At 35.4% G+C, this 15,997-nt stretch overlaps 1 protein-coding gene across 2 annotated transcripts in view; it reads left to right on the forward strand.

Annotated features, from left to right (window-relative positions):
- gpc5a (glypican 5a) overlaps window positions 1-15,997 on the forward strand; it is a 196,538-nt gene that overhangs the window by 1,840 nt on the left and 178,701 nt on the right. For both annotated transcript variants that reach the window (XM_067404605.1, XM_067404606.1), the window contains exon 2: window positions 5,110-5,271. In XM_067404605.1, the coding sequence (XP_067260706.1) occupies window positions 5,110-5,271 (162 nt within the window). The remainder of the gene's footprint in view (window positions 1-5,109; window positions 5,272-15,997) is intronic.

Here is a 15,997-nt window from a genome sequence, read left to right on the forward strand (position 1 = left end):
AGAAAAAAAGTCAGAATTATGACATAAGAAGTCATGATTACTTTTTAATTTTTTTTTATTCAGTGGCGGAAACAAGCTTTCATAATGTTTATACACAACGCTCTTCCTGAACTCCAGATGTTTTGGTTGGGAGCAGTTAAAATCAGAAGTTCTTTTTTCAGGGTAAGTTTTACCATTATGAGAGATATGCATTAAATGCAAATCCTTTAGATTAGAGTTATGTTAGTTTAGAATTGTGCACATTTAACAGCCTCTTTTAAATGCATTTGTCCACAAGTTGATGTCTTGACATGGGCCACAAGTTCAAGTGTCATCTTGCTTAAAGGGAGGTCTGTTTCTCTCTGTTTTTTTTTTCAGTAACTTGCAGAATAATGTGCATATATACAGTGATCTTTAATGTTGTTTGGTCTTTTTATAAATTCATTGTGAGGCTTGTGTTGAATTATACTTTACATCTGCAAAACAGGTGCATGGCTTTCTTTTCTGCTCTTGATAAATGTGCAGTGACTAACGTAAACCATGACAGACTAAGTTTGACCTTGTTGAAGGTGTTTATCAGTTTATCGACCCTAGGTATACTTCCAACAGACTTTGAGATGGACTTGCATTCTGCCTTTTTTGCTGTCTTTCCCATAACCCCACTTTTTACTTCAGTTTTCATGTTATACAGCATTATGTTCAAAGCATTCTATTTTTTATCTGACCGTTTTATTAAAATGGAGCAAAGAATAAACAAGACATCATGTTTAAAGGTAAAACATTCTTGAAAGTCACACTTTTATTGCAGATTTCTAAATGCTGCAGTGATTTTCTTCTCTTTGCTTCCAATCTTGGATGTTAGTAGCAGTGCAAACTGTTTGATGTCTAGCAGTTTCTAGGCCAATTATATCTCACATGACCCTTTGTGAGGCCTAAGCTCCTAAAACATCAAATAATCTGACCACCATAGTGGGTGAGTGATTTTTTTTTTTTTTTTTTTAAATAGTCATGTTGACATTTAAGCAATTCCATTGGCATGCATGCCAAACATTTTTCTTGTTAACTAGCTGTTGTAATCCTATGGCAATGGTCAGAGAATCTTGTAAAAAGCGCTGACCATCTCTTCTAAATGACGCTTTTCATTGCTTCTCTCAGATTCCCAAAACAAACATACTTTTAGTCTGCTAGCAAAGCTTCACGTTGCACTTGTTATGATTTGATCAGTCTTGGTTTTTGTAGTAATTCCTCCATAATGCCTTCATGTAAGAAAGTGCTGGGGTTGTAAGTGGCTTCAAAGAAGCATGAACTTGAGAGTATTTTCTCTTATTTGAGCATTGAGATATGTAGTGGTTGAGTTGTCAATGTAGGCTCATTGGAAAAACGTGCTTCTGCCTACATTTTTGCAAAACTACAAAAACGTGCCTTTACATGCAAATCACTGCAGTTTTAAGCTGAAGTGAACATTATTGGCAGCAAAACACTAACATCTTTTATTACTTTTCATGCAAATTATGATTATGGGGAAGTTTATTGAAGAATTATTTTGAAGTGAAGTGACTTGATGTGTAGTTGGAATTTATGCTCTGCATATGGCCCTTCCAAGTGCACACACATAGCAGTGAGTATTGAACACCCACCTGGAGCATTGGGCAGTCGTTTTTGCACCCGGGGAGTGATTGGGGGTTAGGTGTCTTCCACTAATGAGAGTGGAAGAGAGCGCTGTTCATTCACTCCCCCAACTATATTTCCTACCAATACCAAGACTCGAACCCGTGACCTTTGGGTTACAAGTCTGACTCTCTAACCTTTATGTCACACACACCTTTAGGCCACAAATTTTCACCTGCTTATTTTCACCTGCTTCTTTGCACAAATCTATGTTACGGCTTTAAAACACTTTTACCGTAGTGGCTGGGCGATATGACAAAATCTTATTTCACGGTATGAGAACGTTTATTTCATGATAACGAAATATCTCAATATAGCCATTTTATTTAAATTTTGTTATTAAAAATAAGTACAAAGGAGCAAATTACAAACAGTAGGACAAATACAATAGAGCAAAGATACAAATTAAATAACCTTTACATTTTTCAGCTGTAGGTTTATTTAACATGTAGTAAGAAAATCTACAGAAAGTGAATAATTAAGTGTAATACTAAAATACTGTATTCACTGTATGAAACAAATATGAACTGATTCTTATTAAAGATACAAGTGGTTCAGTCAAGATTCTGTCTTTTGTTGTTTGATAAACTGCTGTATGTCTTATTAATGTTAATTATGCTGCTGTCCCTTTAAGACAGAATGCACAGATCCAATACACTGATAAACAGTCGGATGAAAACAGGATGTGTAAGTTAATTTAAGACATAACCGAAGACATAACACAACAGGCATTTTAGTGAAGTTCCTAAACGTAATTTAGGGAGGAGCGAGCCCATCTAATCTTCCAATCAACAGCCAGAGTATATAAGCAGCTGCTTACCTCTCTTCAGTCTCAGCTGTTTCAGCATCCCTCCACCTCCCCAAACTCCACCTTCATTTCAGGTACCTTGCCCTATGTAATCACATCCTATATTTATTCACTGGGGGGTGTATCAGAGCTCGAGTTGAAGATGCTTCATCGAGCCCCTCCTCAGTGGACAGCAAGCCAAATTAGCTAACCTAATACCCTAAAGATTATATGGGCAAACGAACTCGTTAAACATTATTGTGCGTCTATCTGATCATTCAAGTGCAATAAGACGCAAAAGAGAACTGAAGTCCAAAGCGCTTGGGTACGAGTCACAATAAAAAAGCTCAAAGACTTGTAGAAGCAAGCTGAAATGTCATGGTTGATTCAGTAAATGTGTTTTGATTTTAACTCGGTTAGGTACTTCTATCAGAAGCGTCATTTACCGGACATTCTGTTTCCTGAATTGCCATGATACAATAACCAATGTAATAAAACATCTGTTTCGGATAAAGCTAAACATGCTTTTAGCCCTGCTTACTGGATATGAACATGCAAGAAGCAGCTTAATATCATTTTGCAGCAATATTGCCACAGGTGCGTTTTTCCAATGAGTCAGGGTTGAGAGTTTTACTTGGAACAAAGTGGTTTGATACCTTATCTGCAAGGAGATTCTCTGTCTGTGGGGTGGCCTACACAGAGTCCCTTCTTTCAGTCATCATTTCCCAAATCTCACAGCCTGTTGAATCATGTGAAACTGGGGCAAAAAACGAGGGTGTAAAGTTCACAGTTGGATGGATTTATTCTCTCAGGTGATTACGCTGAAACATCTAGCAGGTTGTGAGTGAGAAATAAACACTTCCTAGGGCGCTTTCATTTCGCTCTAGCGAGACAGAGATGAATTCCTTTCCTCACGCCATCTCCTTTGCATCTCACTCAGGAACTCAAAACACTGCGTCACGGAATGGTGATAGTGTCTTTGGCAACGCTTGGCTCGTCCCGGCACGTCCCGTGCTGTTTTCCTAGAGCTATAACCCCCTAGGTGCTGTCACTTGCATTGACCTTTTTGGGAGAAAAAGTTTTTTTTTTTTTTTTCTTGTGTAGTGATGGAAAGTTTTTGTCGGATCTCAGTGGGATAAGAATTTTGATGGCTAGAGATATTACCCCTTTCATCCTCCCCACCCTACTGGCCTGCTGCAGCCTGCACAAATGTGGAGTTTTATAGCCACCCGGTGGGAGTGGGAGTCTGATAATGGTCCAGTATGTGAATGTAAAGTTACTGTAAAAAAATTGTGCCACAATTCCACAAAGTGTTTTGGCTGATTGCCAGGATGTTGCTATGCAGTTGTTAGGCTGTTCAGGCTGGTTTCTATGTGATGCTAGGGTGATACTGTCCCAGGTATCTGTGATGTTTTGGTTTAAATATACGTGAACCCTAAGATTTTCTTTATTATTATTATTTATTTATTTATTTATTTATTTATTTATTTATTTATTTATTTATTTATTTATTTATTATTTAAAAAAAAATCCTTTTTATAATCCTAATTTTTATGAAACCAGGTGTAAATCATGACTCTGATCACTTTGGAAATGTCTATATTTTAGAAGCTATCTTTTATAAGACCGAAAAAATTGTAAATGGTTAGTAATTTGTTCAAATAGTAATAGTGAATAGTTTACACTTTAGGGTCCAGTTCTCACTATTAACTAACTGTTAACCATGACTTTTGCCTCCATAAACTCCTAATTACTGCTTATTAATAGTTAGTAAGGTAATGGTTAAGTTATATACAGAGTATATAAGTATAATGGTTAAGTTAATTTATATACAGAGAAAAGCTGTAATAGTAACTCTAACTTTACATTTTGTGTAATTTTACAGTAAAATACTGTTAAATGTACAATTTTTAAGTAAAAAGAACAAATCATCTTGCATATAATTTACAGTGAAAAACTGTAAACTGACATTCCCACAATTCTCTGAGACTTCACAGTTGATTGTTTTTAATTTTAATAATTATTTTTTAAATTATTATTAGAATTTTTTTTGTCATCAGTTATGTCCACTGGGCTTTAATGTTCTGTTAAGTTGATATTTATTTTATTATTTTAGTGTCATGTGTGTTACTATGATGGTGTTTTTGTATTTGTGTGCATGACTGTGCATTTTCTACCTCAGCTTGTGGAAAATGTTCTTCTGATGAATTCATCATGTGGTTTTTCTCTTTAACATCAGTGTTATTATGGTGAATGCCAATATGTTAAAAGTACAACACAGATTTTAGTAGCAGCATGGCCTTGCTAATTCTGAAGAAAAGGGCTGTTGTATTTACCAATTTAAAATCTGTGTGTGATGTATTATTTACTTAATATTATTATTATTATTATTATTATTATTGTAAATTACAGTTTTAAACGGAAGTTTACAGGTTGTTCTGTAATTTTTTTTTTTTTTTTTTTTTTTTTTAAACCACAGCTGCCAGTTTTTGTCTGTAATGACAATTTATTTGAACACTATGAAAAATATCAATATAGATGCTTGCCCTCATAAGTCCCAATTATTATAGCTTGTACAATGAATCTAAGAATCAAATCCATATGACTTGAATGCATGTTACTACCTTAATTAACACTACCAAACTTTTTTTTTATTTTTTTTTTTATCCCAACAGGTTCAGACCTCCAGGTTTGTTTATCAAAAAATGTAACATGCTGCACCAAGAAGATGGAGGAGCGTTACCAGGTGGCGGCACGAAGAGACATCCAGAACCTTCTCCAGACATCCAGCTCAAGTCTGAAGTTCCTCATCTCACGGAATGTGGCTGCTTTTCAAGGTTAGATCAACGATTGTCTGCAACGTTCAACAAACGGTTCCTGAATTCTCTTACGTCATGTTTTGTTATTCTTTAGTTTATAAGCTTATCAGAAAAAGATCACTTGGACAGTTTATCCCAAACCACTTTCTGCTTGGCAGGTTGCAGCGCTTTTGTTTGGTATGATGTCAGTTTGATTCCAGGCATTTTACTGTTGTACAGTAAAGCATTACCACTGTATACTTTTCCCTGAGACCCAAAACATGTGATTTAGTTCCCTGGTGGCTCTTCAAGGGCTTAATTATGCAGCTTTTCAGTACATTTCAGGTTGACCATTTAAGGTTTTTCAATTAATGGCTTCCTTGATGAGCTGTACACCAAGATGCTTGTTTTGAGGCCTTAATGAAACCCTTCACAGCTCCATAATGTCAGGTCACAGGAGCCTACGCACATTTGTGGAGGAGGGTATCCCTCATTTGAACCAAATAACAAACCTGGATAACCTATAATCTCACATAAGTGCTGATGCAAGAAGATGCACCCATCCTGACAAAAATCTCTCTATGTCGTCTACCGCAAATTCTCAGCAGAGGCTCGCTCTCAGGTTTCACAAAGGTGGTTAGTCAGTCAGTGTGTAGCTAGAAGCTCATGATGAGTCGGTTCACTGTGAGTGTGTCGAGTTCTTGGATTGCTGCAAATGTGCCTGGAGAGTGAAGATTAAGAGTCTCCATTACAGTAGAAGTGAAGTGTCACTTTTTATGCTGACTTTGAGAGTCATGTAGGTTTTTGTTTGAAAGAGGTGATGCTTCATAATATATCTTAATCAGCTGATACTGATAGTCCATCATTATTTTCATTGATAACCAGTACAATAGTCATAATTATAAATCTGTACTTGCCTACAAAAGGCAAATAAATACAGCAACAGCAAATAAAGTTTGACTGTGTTTTGATTGATCTGATCAATTTTTACACTCTGAACCCAAAAAAAGTCAGTCAAACCTATATGACATATTTTATGAAATGTGCATGCATCTATCTATCTATCTATCTATCTATCTATCTATCTATCTATCTATCTATCTATCTATCTATCTATCTATCTATCTATCTATCTATCTATCTATCTATCTATCTATCTATCTATCTATCTATCTATCTATCTATCTATCTATCTATCTATCTATCTATCTATCTATCTATCTATCTATCTATCTATCTATCTATCTATCTATCTATATATATATATATATATATATATAAAATCTGCTTCCAATATTAGCCCAATCTGATCAATGCTGAAAATTAGCCAATATAAATATGGTTACTGATATATTGTGCATCCCTATCTCAGTATGTGTACAGCTGTGCGTTTCATCCCATGTTTTCATATGTGTTTTAAGACAACAGCATTCATTACAGTTCATAATGCTAAAAATGAGTTGTGACTGACAATTCAAACGCAGGTGTAGACACGCTTCTGTTTACTGCCTACTTTGCTAGACAACATTAGTGTGAGAGTTTCCCTCACAATCGAGACTATATCATTAAACCAAACATCTTGCATTATTTCTCTTGTGGTTTAGGGCCCTTTTTATCTCAATGCAAGACCTGTTATATCACATCATTTGGAAGAATGGTATTCAGGTGACAGTTACCATAGTACTCAAAAACATTTTGCACATTTTGTTGGGCGTAGACTCGGGGAGAGCCCTGACGGTGTCTAATCACAAGACTCATTTTATGAGATTAGGCCCATATTACAGGGCCCAGTCCCAGCCTCCTGCTGTCTGACTAGCTATTACCTCTGGCCTATGATACTGAACACTGTTGTCTTAGAACAGATATGAAAGCAAGGGATGAAACAAAGCTGTACAGATACTATTTGAGATAGGAATGCACAATATAATATTAACACTGATTTGATTATTTTTAATAATTATGTTTAAATAAAAAATATATGTATAATTTAATTGTTTCATTTAATTCATTTATTCATTTCATGTATTGTTAGCAAAAACATGCCATTTTTGAGTGTGTCCCTTTAAATGCAAATGAGCTGCTGCTCCCAGCCCACTTTCCGAAAGAGGGCGGAGCTTTAAAGGTGCTCTAGATTCAAAAATTTAATTTACCTCGGCATAGTTAAAGGGATACTCCACCGTTTTTTCATATTAAACTATGTTATTCCCTTAACTAAAACGAGTTGATACATACCTCTCTCGTCTCAGTGCGTGCACTAAATCGCTCTGTCTTGCGGCGAAACTTTGTTAGCACTTAGCTTAGCCCAGTTCATTCAATAGGGGCCAAGCAGAGAAGCTACCAAACACCTCCACGTTTTCCCTATTTAAATACAGTTACTCGAGTAGTGTAACTCGACCTAGGACGGTGACACAAAACAAAACGTTGCGCTTTTCTAAGCGTGTAAAATGGATAACTATATTGTATGGCGGAATACCACAGCAAGTGCTCGGGAGCTCTTTGACTTGGCGCAGTAATATCTTTGGCGCCTCAATCCCTTTTTTGCGTGTTCTCAGAGGCGGGGTTTGTGTAAATTTTCAGGAAGAAGCTCGTTGTAGTCCCTACTAGCTTTTTGTTGTAGTCCTTAAAGGAAATGAAAATTTCTTTACTCACCCTCAAGCCATCCTAGGTGTATATGACCCTCTTCTTTCTGATGAAAACAATCAGAGAAATATTGATAAATATCCTGATGCATCCAAGCTTTATAATGGCAGTGAATGGGGGTCACTTGTATGAGCTGCACAAAGTGCTTCCATCCACATCAGTCCATCATAAATATGTACTCCACATGGCTCCGGGGGTTAATAAAGGCCTTCTGAAGTGAAACGATGCGTTTGTGTAAAAAAAAAATCTTTATTTATCTTTATTTAAACAAGTTATGAAGTCAGATATCAAGCTTTTGCCAGACCACCTTCCATATTCAAGCTATGGAGAAAGTGTAAATTGGCGTCACGTCAGTTTCACTTTTTCTGTAAGTTGAATAGGGAAGGCATAGGATGTAGAATAAGCTTTGTGAACTGCAAGAGTTTTACACTTTCTTCGTACGCTGTATACGGAAGGCAGTTTGGCGAAAGCTCGATATTTGACTTCATAACTTGGCTATTGTATTAGTTATCAAAAAAACAAACAAACAAACAAACAAACAAACAAACAAAAAAACATCATTATTGGCTGAAAAATCAGTGCATCCCTAATAAAAGCCATGCTTGAAGGTTTTTTTTGGAAATCCCCTCCATCCTGTTTTTTTTTTTTTTCTCTCTTTTTCCATGTGTTCCATACTGTCTTTAAACAATGAATGTGCAATATAGTGTAGCGCTGCAGAAATTACAGTGACATCTTGTTTTACTTGCTTTGATTTTGGTGGTCCAGTGAAATGTGGGTTTGCTACCATTTTTATGAAGTTAGACAGTACCCATTATGATGCGGTTGGATTTTGAGGAACACATAGTTTTGTTTTTGAAACAAACCTTTTCCTAATTAAGCTTTAGTTTCTGTTGTAGATGTATTCAGTGTAGATGTTGGGAAGAGTAGATTGCTAAGAATTGGTCTTAAACCACTGGATACCACTGGAATTTAACCACAAGGTGATGGTCTGGTTACCTACAAGACTTGTTTACGTTTTAAACTGTGTTCTACTTCCCCATTGTAAACCCGGCAGTAGTGTGTGTACAGTGAGGATCGTTTGTTTGCACAATTGTTACTGAAGCTGTGTAAAATTTCCTCTATAAAGATGTACTGTTTGTCCCTGTGTACCTGTTATTAAGAATATTACCCACCTGTTACCAACAACTCTTGCAAAACGTGACAATTAAACACATTTTCTCTCCTCCAGAATCAAACTAAAAAACAAACATCAATACACATTACAGAAATGATTTTTGGAAGGAAAATGTGCTTAATTTTCACAATATCTCTGAAAAATACCACTTTATTTGTCATATTGCATGGAGATTCATTGTGTGGTTGTTGTTTGTCGTCTTTTGAATTACTGGCTAAAAGTTTCAGATCTTTGAACAGTGGTTTGTTCCAACCTGGTAAGATTAATAGTTGTGGTTGCCATGGAACGATGGCAAACCTCTCTCGGAGCGAAAAAGAGTGAAAGAAAGAGAGATGACCGGCATCTCTCTCAGTGGGCAGCAGCATATTTGCACATCGTGCGGCTGACGTGAAGACCCTTTACGAGCAGAGGTTAAAGACAAACACACTCCTGTGGAGCCGAAGTCGCGGCCTCTCAGTTGGCTGAAGGTTGCTTGTTGAAAAGGCCATCGGGTAGACATTTTCCACTTTTATTTTCGCCTTATTTATTTTTTCGCTTTCTCTACATTGCCAAATGACATCAAAGTGAGCTCTGCTTCAGTGGAGAGCTGATGCATTCGGCCAGTGATGCTGAAAACGGCAATCTGTTTCGAGACGGAGGCTGAGATAAGAGGGCAAGTTTTTCTTAAGAGTGCCTTAGTAGTGAGAGTGAAATTGCACTGTTGAGTGAGCAAAATACCTGGAAGCCACTTGTTGAAAGAGTATTCGAGTAGGCATATTTTTTAAAGTTGAAGGGGAAAAATTGGCAAAATTGTGAAGAAGCCTCCGGCTTGTTCAGTTCGATTCAAAGCAAATCACTTTGAAAAGTGTGAATCATCATTTTGGGAGTTTGAGGATTTTTTTCGGCCAACATTACTGCAAAGTTTTTGTGGTTTACTACCTTCCCTTAGTACCCATTGGAAAGATATAACAAACGAGAGGTTTTTAATATCATTTTCCCCCTCTTAGAAAGCAAAAATATTGCACAGAGACTTGTAAGTTGCTTCCCTTGTGAAAAAGACCACATATCCCAGAAGAGATCTCTCGTACTGTCTTAATGTCTCGTACTCTACTCAGATTTGCAATCTGCAATTAACATTAAGAGATCCCATTATGAACTCAAACCTTTCTGTTCATATTGTCCCATTAGCAAACAATCTGAGCTGACATCCACATTTATTTTATAGCTCTATTCACTCTTAAAAATAAAGGTTCTTTAGTTGACATGGTTACATGATGAACCTTTAACATCCATGGAACTTTTCTATTGCACAAAAGGCTCTTTATTGTGCTTCTTTAGATTATTAAAATGTTCTTCACACTAAGCAAAACAAAAAAACTTTAAAAAAAAAGTTTATTTTAAGAACTCTTCATTGAAAGGTTCTTTGGGGAACCAAAAATGGTTCTTCTATGGCATTGCTGTGAAAACCTTCCTTTGGAAGAGTGTACTCTTACAGTGTATGTGTCTTTTTATTTCTCCTAATGAGGTTTAAACAGTGCTTCAGGCATTGTTAGGGTGGTTTCTTCAGTGAGGTTACAAGAAGTTTTTTTTATTATTTTCTGGTCTCTAAATATGAAGTGGTTCCCTCCACCAAGCTATCGCTGCCCAATTTAAAGATGACCTATTATGCCCTTTTACAAAGTCTTGATTTTGTTTTTGGGCAGATTTTCATGTTGGAATGTTCAAAAAACACATATTTTTTCACATATTTGATATTGTTGCATCTCCTCTCTCCGTAGTCTGTCAGTAACGCTCTGTTTAGTTCCTGTCTCTATGAAGCCCCTCCTTCTGGAAAGCACAATGTGCTCTGATTGGTCGGCTGGATCAGTGTGTCGAGATTGTTCAGCCACTTCCTGCATGTTTGGGAAATGTCCCGCCCCTTACCATAACCACAAGTTTCAACACACTACTAACTAACTCAACCAGGCCCCGTCCCTTTATTTTGCGTATGCCTTGGGCAGGAATTATTTATTGAGGAATACTGTGACATGTCCGTTCCCAGAAGAAAACTAAAGACTACAATGGAGGCATTTCAGTGAGATCAGAAACAATGCACACTTATATAGAGAATAACTCCCTTTGGAGGGATTTTGTGCTTTGGAACTTTGCAGACAGTTTTCATGCTCAAGCAGCAATATATATATATATATATATATATATATATATGTATGTGTCTGTGTGTGTATATATATATATATATATGTATGTGTGTGTGTGTGTATATATATATATATATATATATATATATATATATATATATATATATATATATATATATATATATATATATATATATATATATATATATATATATATATATATATATATATATATATATATATATATATATATATATATATATATATATATATATATATATATATATATATATAATATATTAGCATAATAGGTCCTCTTAAAGGTATTATTTATGGTCTGAGCAATAATATTTGCTTTAGCCAACACTAGCAATAATTCAGTTCCACTAATCATCCACTGATAACAAATTACATTAAAAAAAAGTCATGCACCAATGCAACAAATAATAATCTTAAACGAAAACAATTGCATTTAAAGTATGACTTATTCAATCTCCCTCTCATATTTCACAGTGATAGCCAAAGCTATCAGATGCAGATATCTTCATACTGTAATGCTGATGACAACTACAAGGACAAGACAGGGCAATTGGTAGTCGAAGGACCCCAGACCTAGCATAATTTAATAACCAATAACTCATACAGTCAGTGTTCATGTCACACTGGGGAGGACGAGTTGAAAGGAATGACTAATGTGTCCATTTGTTATACATAAACCCTGCAATTATGCAATTTTATTTGATACAGATGGAGACAAGGCCATGATTCATCACCCTCACCGTGACAGTGAAGTAAATTAAAACGGCACAAAACAGAGTCACTGCTTACAGATAATAGTCTATTGTGCAAATATGGAGACTTAGAGGAACTTCTCCAACAATAAAAAACTACCCAAAAGACAGTTTTATAACCCAGATGTTGTTCTTTCAGCTCAAGACTAAATGGAGCTCTCATTTGTGTTTAATAATTTTTTTTTTTTTTTTTTTTCTCTCTCATACATACGTTTGTTTAGGAATTTTTCAAAACCCTTAGTATTAAACAACATGCATGAAAACCCTTCATAAATCCTTCATAATGTATATATACACATTATAGTTTCTACATTTGACAGATTGCAACTGCTTGTAAAGAACTTGACATTAAACCAAAAGGTAGGAAAAACGCATTCTTTTTAAATTGTGCATCTTGGACAACATGATGAAAGATGCAAAGCCTGTCAATTTATGCAACTGTCACAGGCCGCTTTGAGCCCATAAAACACGTTATATGCATGACTTGTATTTCCGAATGTCTCCTGGTTAACTTGCATTGCAGTCCCTTAAATCCTCTTTGTGATTCAGGAAGTCGTCTTGGCAGGATCGAACGTCCCTCCGTGCTTTCCATGCTTATGTGGCCATAAGCATTTTCTGGGACTTTTTGACTGATTGTTCTCTATAGCAGGAAGATACAATGCCATGTGGGTGGTAGTGTACGCTGTGATGGGCTGAATTTAGAACATTTATGTCACAGATTGACATTCTTTGGAGACTGTTGAGGACGTAGTCGGAATTCTTTATCCGATATTTTGGCCATGTTCACACTGTAAACTTTCAGGAGTGACAACTGCATTTTAATATGTGAGTGAATCCCTTAATTTATCATTCCACAACTCACTCCAGAAATTGTGATTATTGACAGCATTCTGGCGTCTCGTGTCTTTGGTATCTACTATTTTTGACCAAAATAATATTTCAGTGACCAAAGACTTGTTATGTAGCTGCAGCGTGTGTGTGGCCTTAGAGTAATGAGTGATTTGACAAGATTGATTGGAAGAACTTGTTATATTGCATCTTGTTATTCTCAGGAATAATACACTTGGACATACAACTAGATTTATAATTTTTTTTCCCTAAAGCAATCTGTTGTATTTGATCATGCAAAACTGGCCAACACAGTGCCAGTTTAATCGTATATTCTAGGTCAGGGTTTTTTTAAACTGGGGTCTAAAAAGGAGTGAAAGGATTCCATGGAAAAGTCTAGAGAAAAACTGTAAAAAACAAAGATTAAAATAAGTATATAAAATAATTAGATTAAAATAAATGTATAAATGAATATTAAAATTAGTTGTTATTCTGTTAAAAAGATTCAATTAGATTAAACTAATGTTGATTAAGATAAATAAATAATTAAATAATTAAGTAAATAAATACATTTCACAGTACATTATAGTGAGAAAAACATCTAACAGTCGCATCCAGAAGATAAAAACAACAACATCCCTGTTTTAAGTGACAATGGGATGCAAGCAGAGATGCACCAAAATGAAAATTCTGGGCCTAAACCGAAACCAAAAATTCTGGATGCACTTGGCCGAAAACAAACCGAAAATGACTTTTTAAAAATAATAATTATTAAGTTCTTATTTTAAATTAGGCCTATTTTTTTTCTGTAATTGCATTAATATTAGATTTTTTAATTAAATTATTTTATAATAATTTTCAGTAATTTTATTGGAAATGTAAAAATAAATAAATAAATAATACAAACCAATAAATAAAAAAAAAATTAAATTGGACAGGAAATATATTAAAATATTAAATATCAATACATTTTTCTTTATTTAATTATATGCAACAGAATCAAATTTATTTAATCATTACATTTATTTATAGTCTTATGGCGGCATATTATTTCAGCCTTTTTTCTCTTTCGACCAAACACCGAAAATGTCATTTTCAGCCAATAATTTTCGGCGGCCAGAATATCGGTGCATCTCTACATGCAAGTTTTTGAAAACAATTCAAATATTTTAACGTGTCATTCACAAACAGCTGCATTTTTTTTGATAGCGGATGATTTGATGTTCTTTTCCCATGCATATGTTCTTGCTCTCCCAACAGGACACCTGTGGCATTCTTGCATTAAGAGAATTATCGTCACGCCTTTTGCACGAAAAGTCCACAGCATTCCTCTCTCATGAACCTGCCCGTGATTTACTGTAGACTTCAGGCAAATGACCTAGACCAACCTCTCGATCCCCGACTGTTCACTAATCAGAACCTGTCGCTGGAGCGGGTAACAAAGGCAGCTTAATGAAAACAAAATGCCTCTGTTTGAGATGGCTTCCTGGTAAAGGACTCTGGTTAGAGGGCAAAGACATGCTTTTGTGCCATTACCTCTGCTGTGTGGTCTTCAGTGCCTCCTTTAGCTCATGAATCAGAGATTGATGCCGCACCAGACCAAGTGGCCCTCATGCCCTGCTGAAGTGCCATTCACCATCCACCCTATTCAAATTCCCCATTTCCTGTGGGCTTTGTACAATTTAGCATTTAGATTTTGAAACCTGAACTTGGCTCATTCTGTATCCCCTTAAGGGTTTTGAGCTGCAAATATTTGTCAAGTAAACAAATACTGGAAATGAGCAGATGTATGCGTATGGATGTTTTATTGTTTGTCGACAGGCTCTGAATTTCATTTGCTCCGTTAACTGGGAAATCTGTTGAAGAGCTCTTTTCACAAGATTAAAATCATAGAGTTGTCATTAAAATTATGGATATAGGAAGACCATCCAGTCTGTTTTGGTGATGAGATCATCATGCAATTGATTTGAAATCAAATGGTTTTGTACAGTATTAATGAAATTAGTTTAAAGCAGAGCAAAGCTGTGCATTTCAATTTGTCTAATACATATTATAGTACTTTGAACAGACAGTATCTGAATATTTTTACTTTTCCATGGAGTTGCATGGCAGGATACAGTTCTAAATGGAAATAACTCAAGAAGTGATCCATCTTGTAGTTATCACTGTAGATGCTGTTGAAGATAAGCCAAATTATGATTACATTGTTAGATGATCATTTTCTCTATTTATATACACTACTGTTCAAAAGTTTGGAGTTGGTAAGATGTTTTTCAAATGTTTTTGAAAAACGTTTTTTTTTTTTTTTTTTTTTCTGTTCACCAAAGCTGCATTTATTTATTTAATCAAAATATACAGTAAAAATAGGAATATTGTGAAATATTAAACATATATAATATATAAAATTATATAATATATATCACACCATTCATGCTCACATGGGAAAGCTATCTGATCATGAAATGTCAATTGTAAATATTAAGTTTTTTTTTTCTATAAAATTACTTTTATTAATAATAATAAAAAAAAAAACGTCATTTTTATAGAATATTTTTTCACATAGATCAAACTTTGCATTTCATGCTTTTTAATTGTTTCATCTGTCATGTTGTTTTGATAGAATGAGATGATTGATTCCCAAATGATTATCGGCACACTAACATTAGCATGCACATAGCAAATCCCTTGGGAAGCAAAGCTATCGTGTATTTTCTAACATTGTTTCCAAAGGTTGATTGACACTATTGAAATGTTTAAAACTATACTTTATCTTCCACAAGGGAGCATAAGTGTTGTCAGATTCTACGAGCAAAGCAAATCATCATGTGTGAGGATATTAGTTAAGGATATTAATAGTACACATACTTGAGGATATAAATGCTTTTGTTTATTCAGCAGATTTCCAGTAATTCCTTATCAGCACTGATCCATCAACAAAGCAATAAATCAGTGTACCACTAGAAAGCAGCACCGTTTTCACACAGTAATGTCAGTGTATGTCATGACTTGTATTCGGAGGGCCCCTTATAATACTCTTGTGTTTGTGTGTTTGGCTCACACCCCTTTCAGAGCCCCTTCTAATACCCCTGTTTAAGTGTATGTTGTTAAGTGTGGCTCACTCATTACTGCCACTTTTTTACCACAAACCAGACCTCTGCTGACAGACTGCCACGCCACAGACCCAAGTGTGAGACGCAGGAGAGGACGCACTTGCT

This window comes from Chanodichthys erythropterus, chromosome 12 (genome assembly GCF_024489055.1).
Source record: "Chanodichthys erythropterus isolate Z2021 chromosome 12, ASM2448905v1, whole genome shotgun sequence".
Classification (NCBI taxonomy): domain Eukaryota; kingdom Metazoa; phylum Chordata; class Actinopteri; order Cypriniformes; family Xenocyprididae; genus Chanodichthys; species Chanodichthys erythropterus.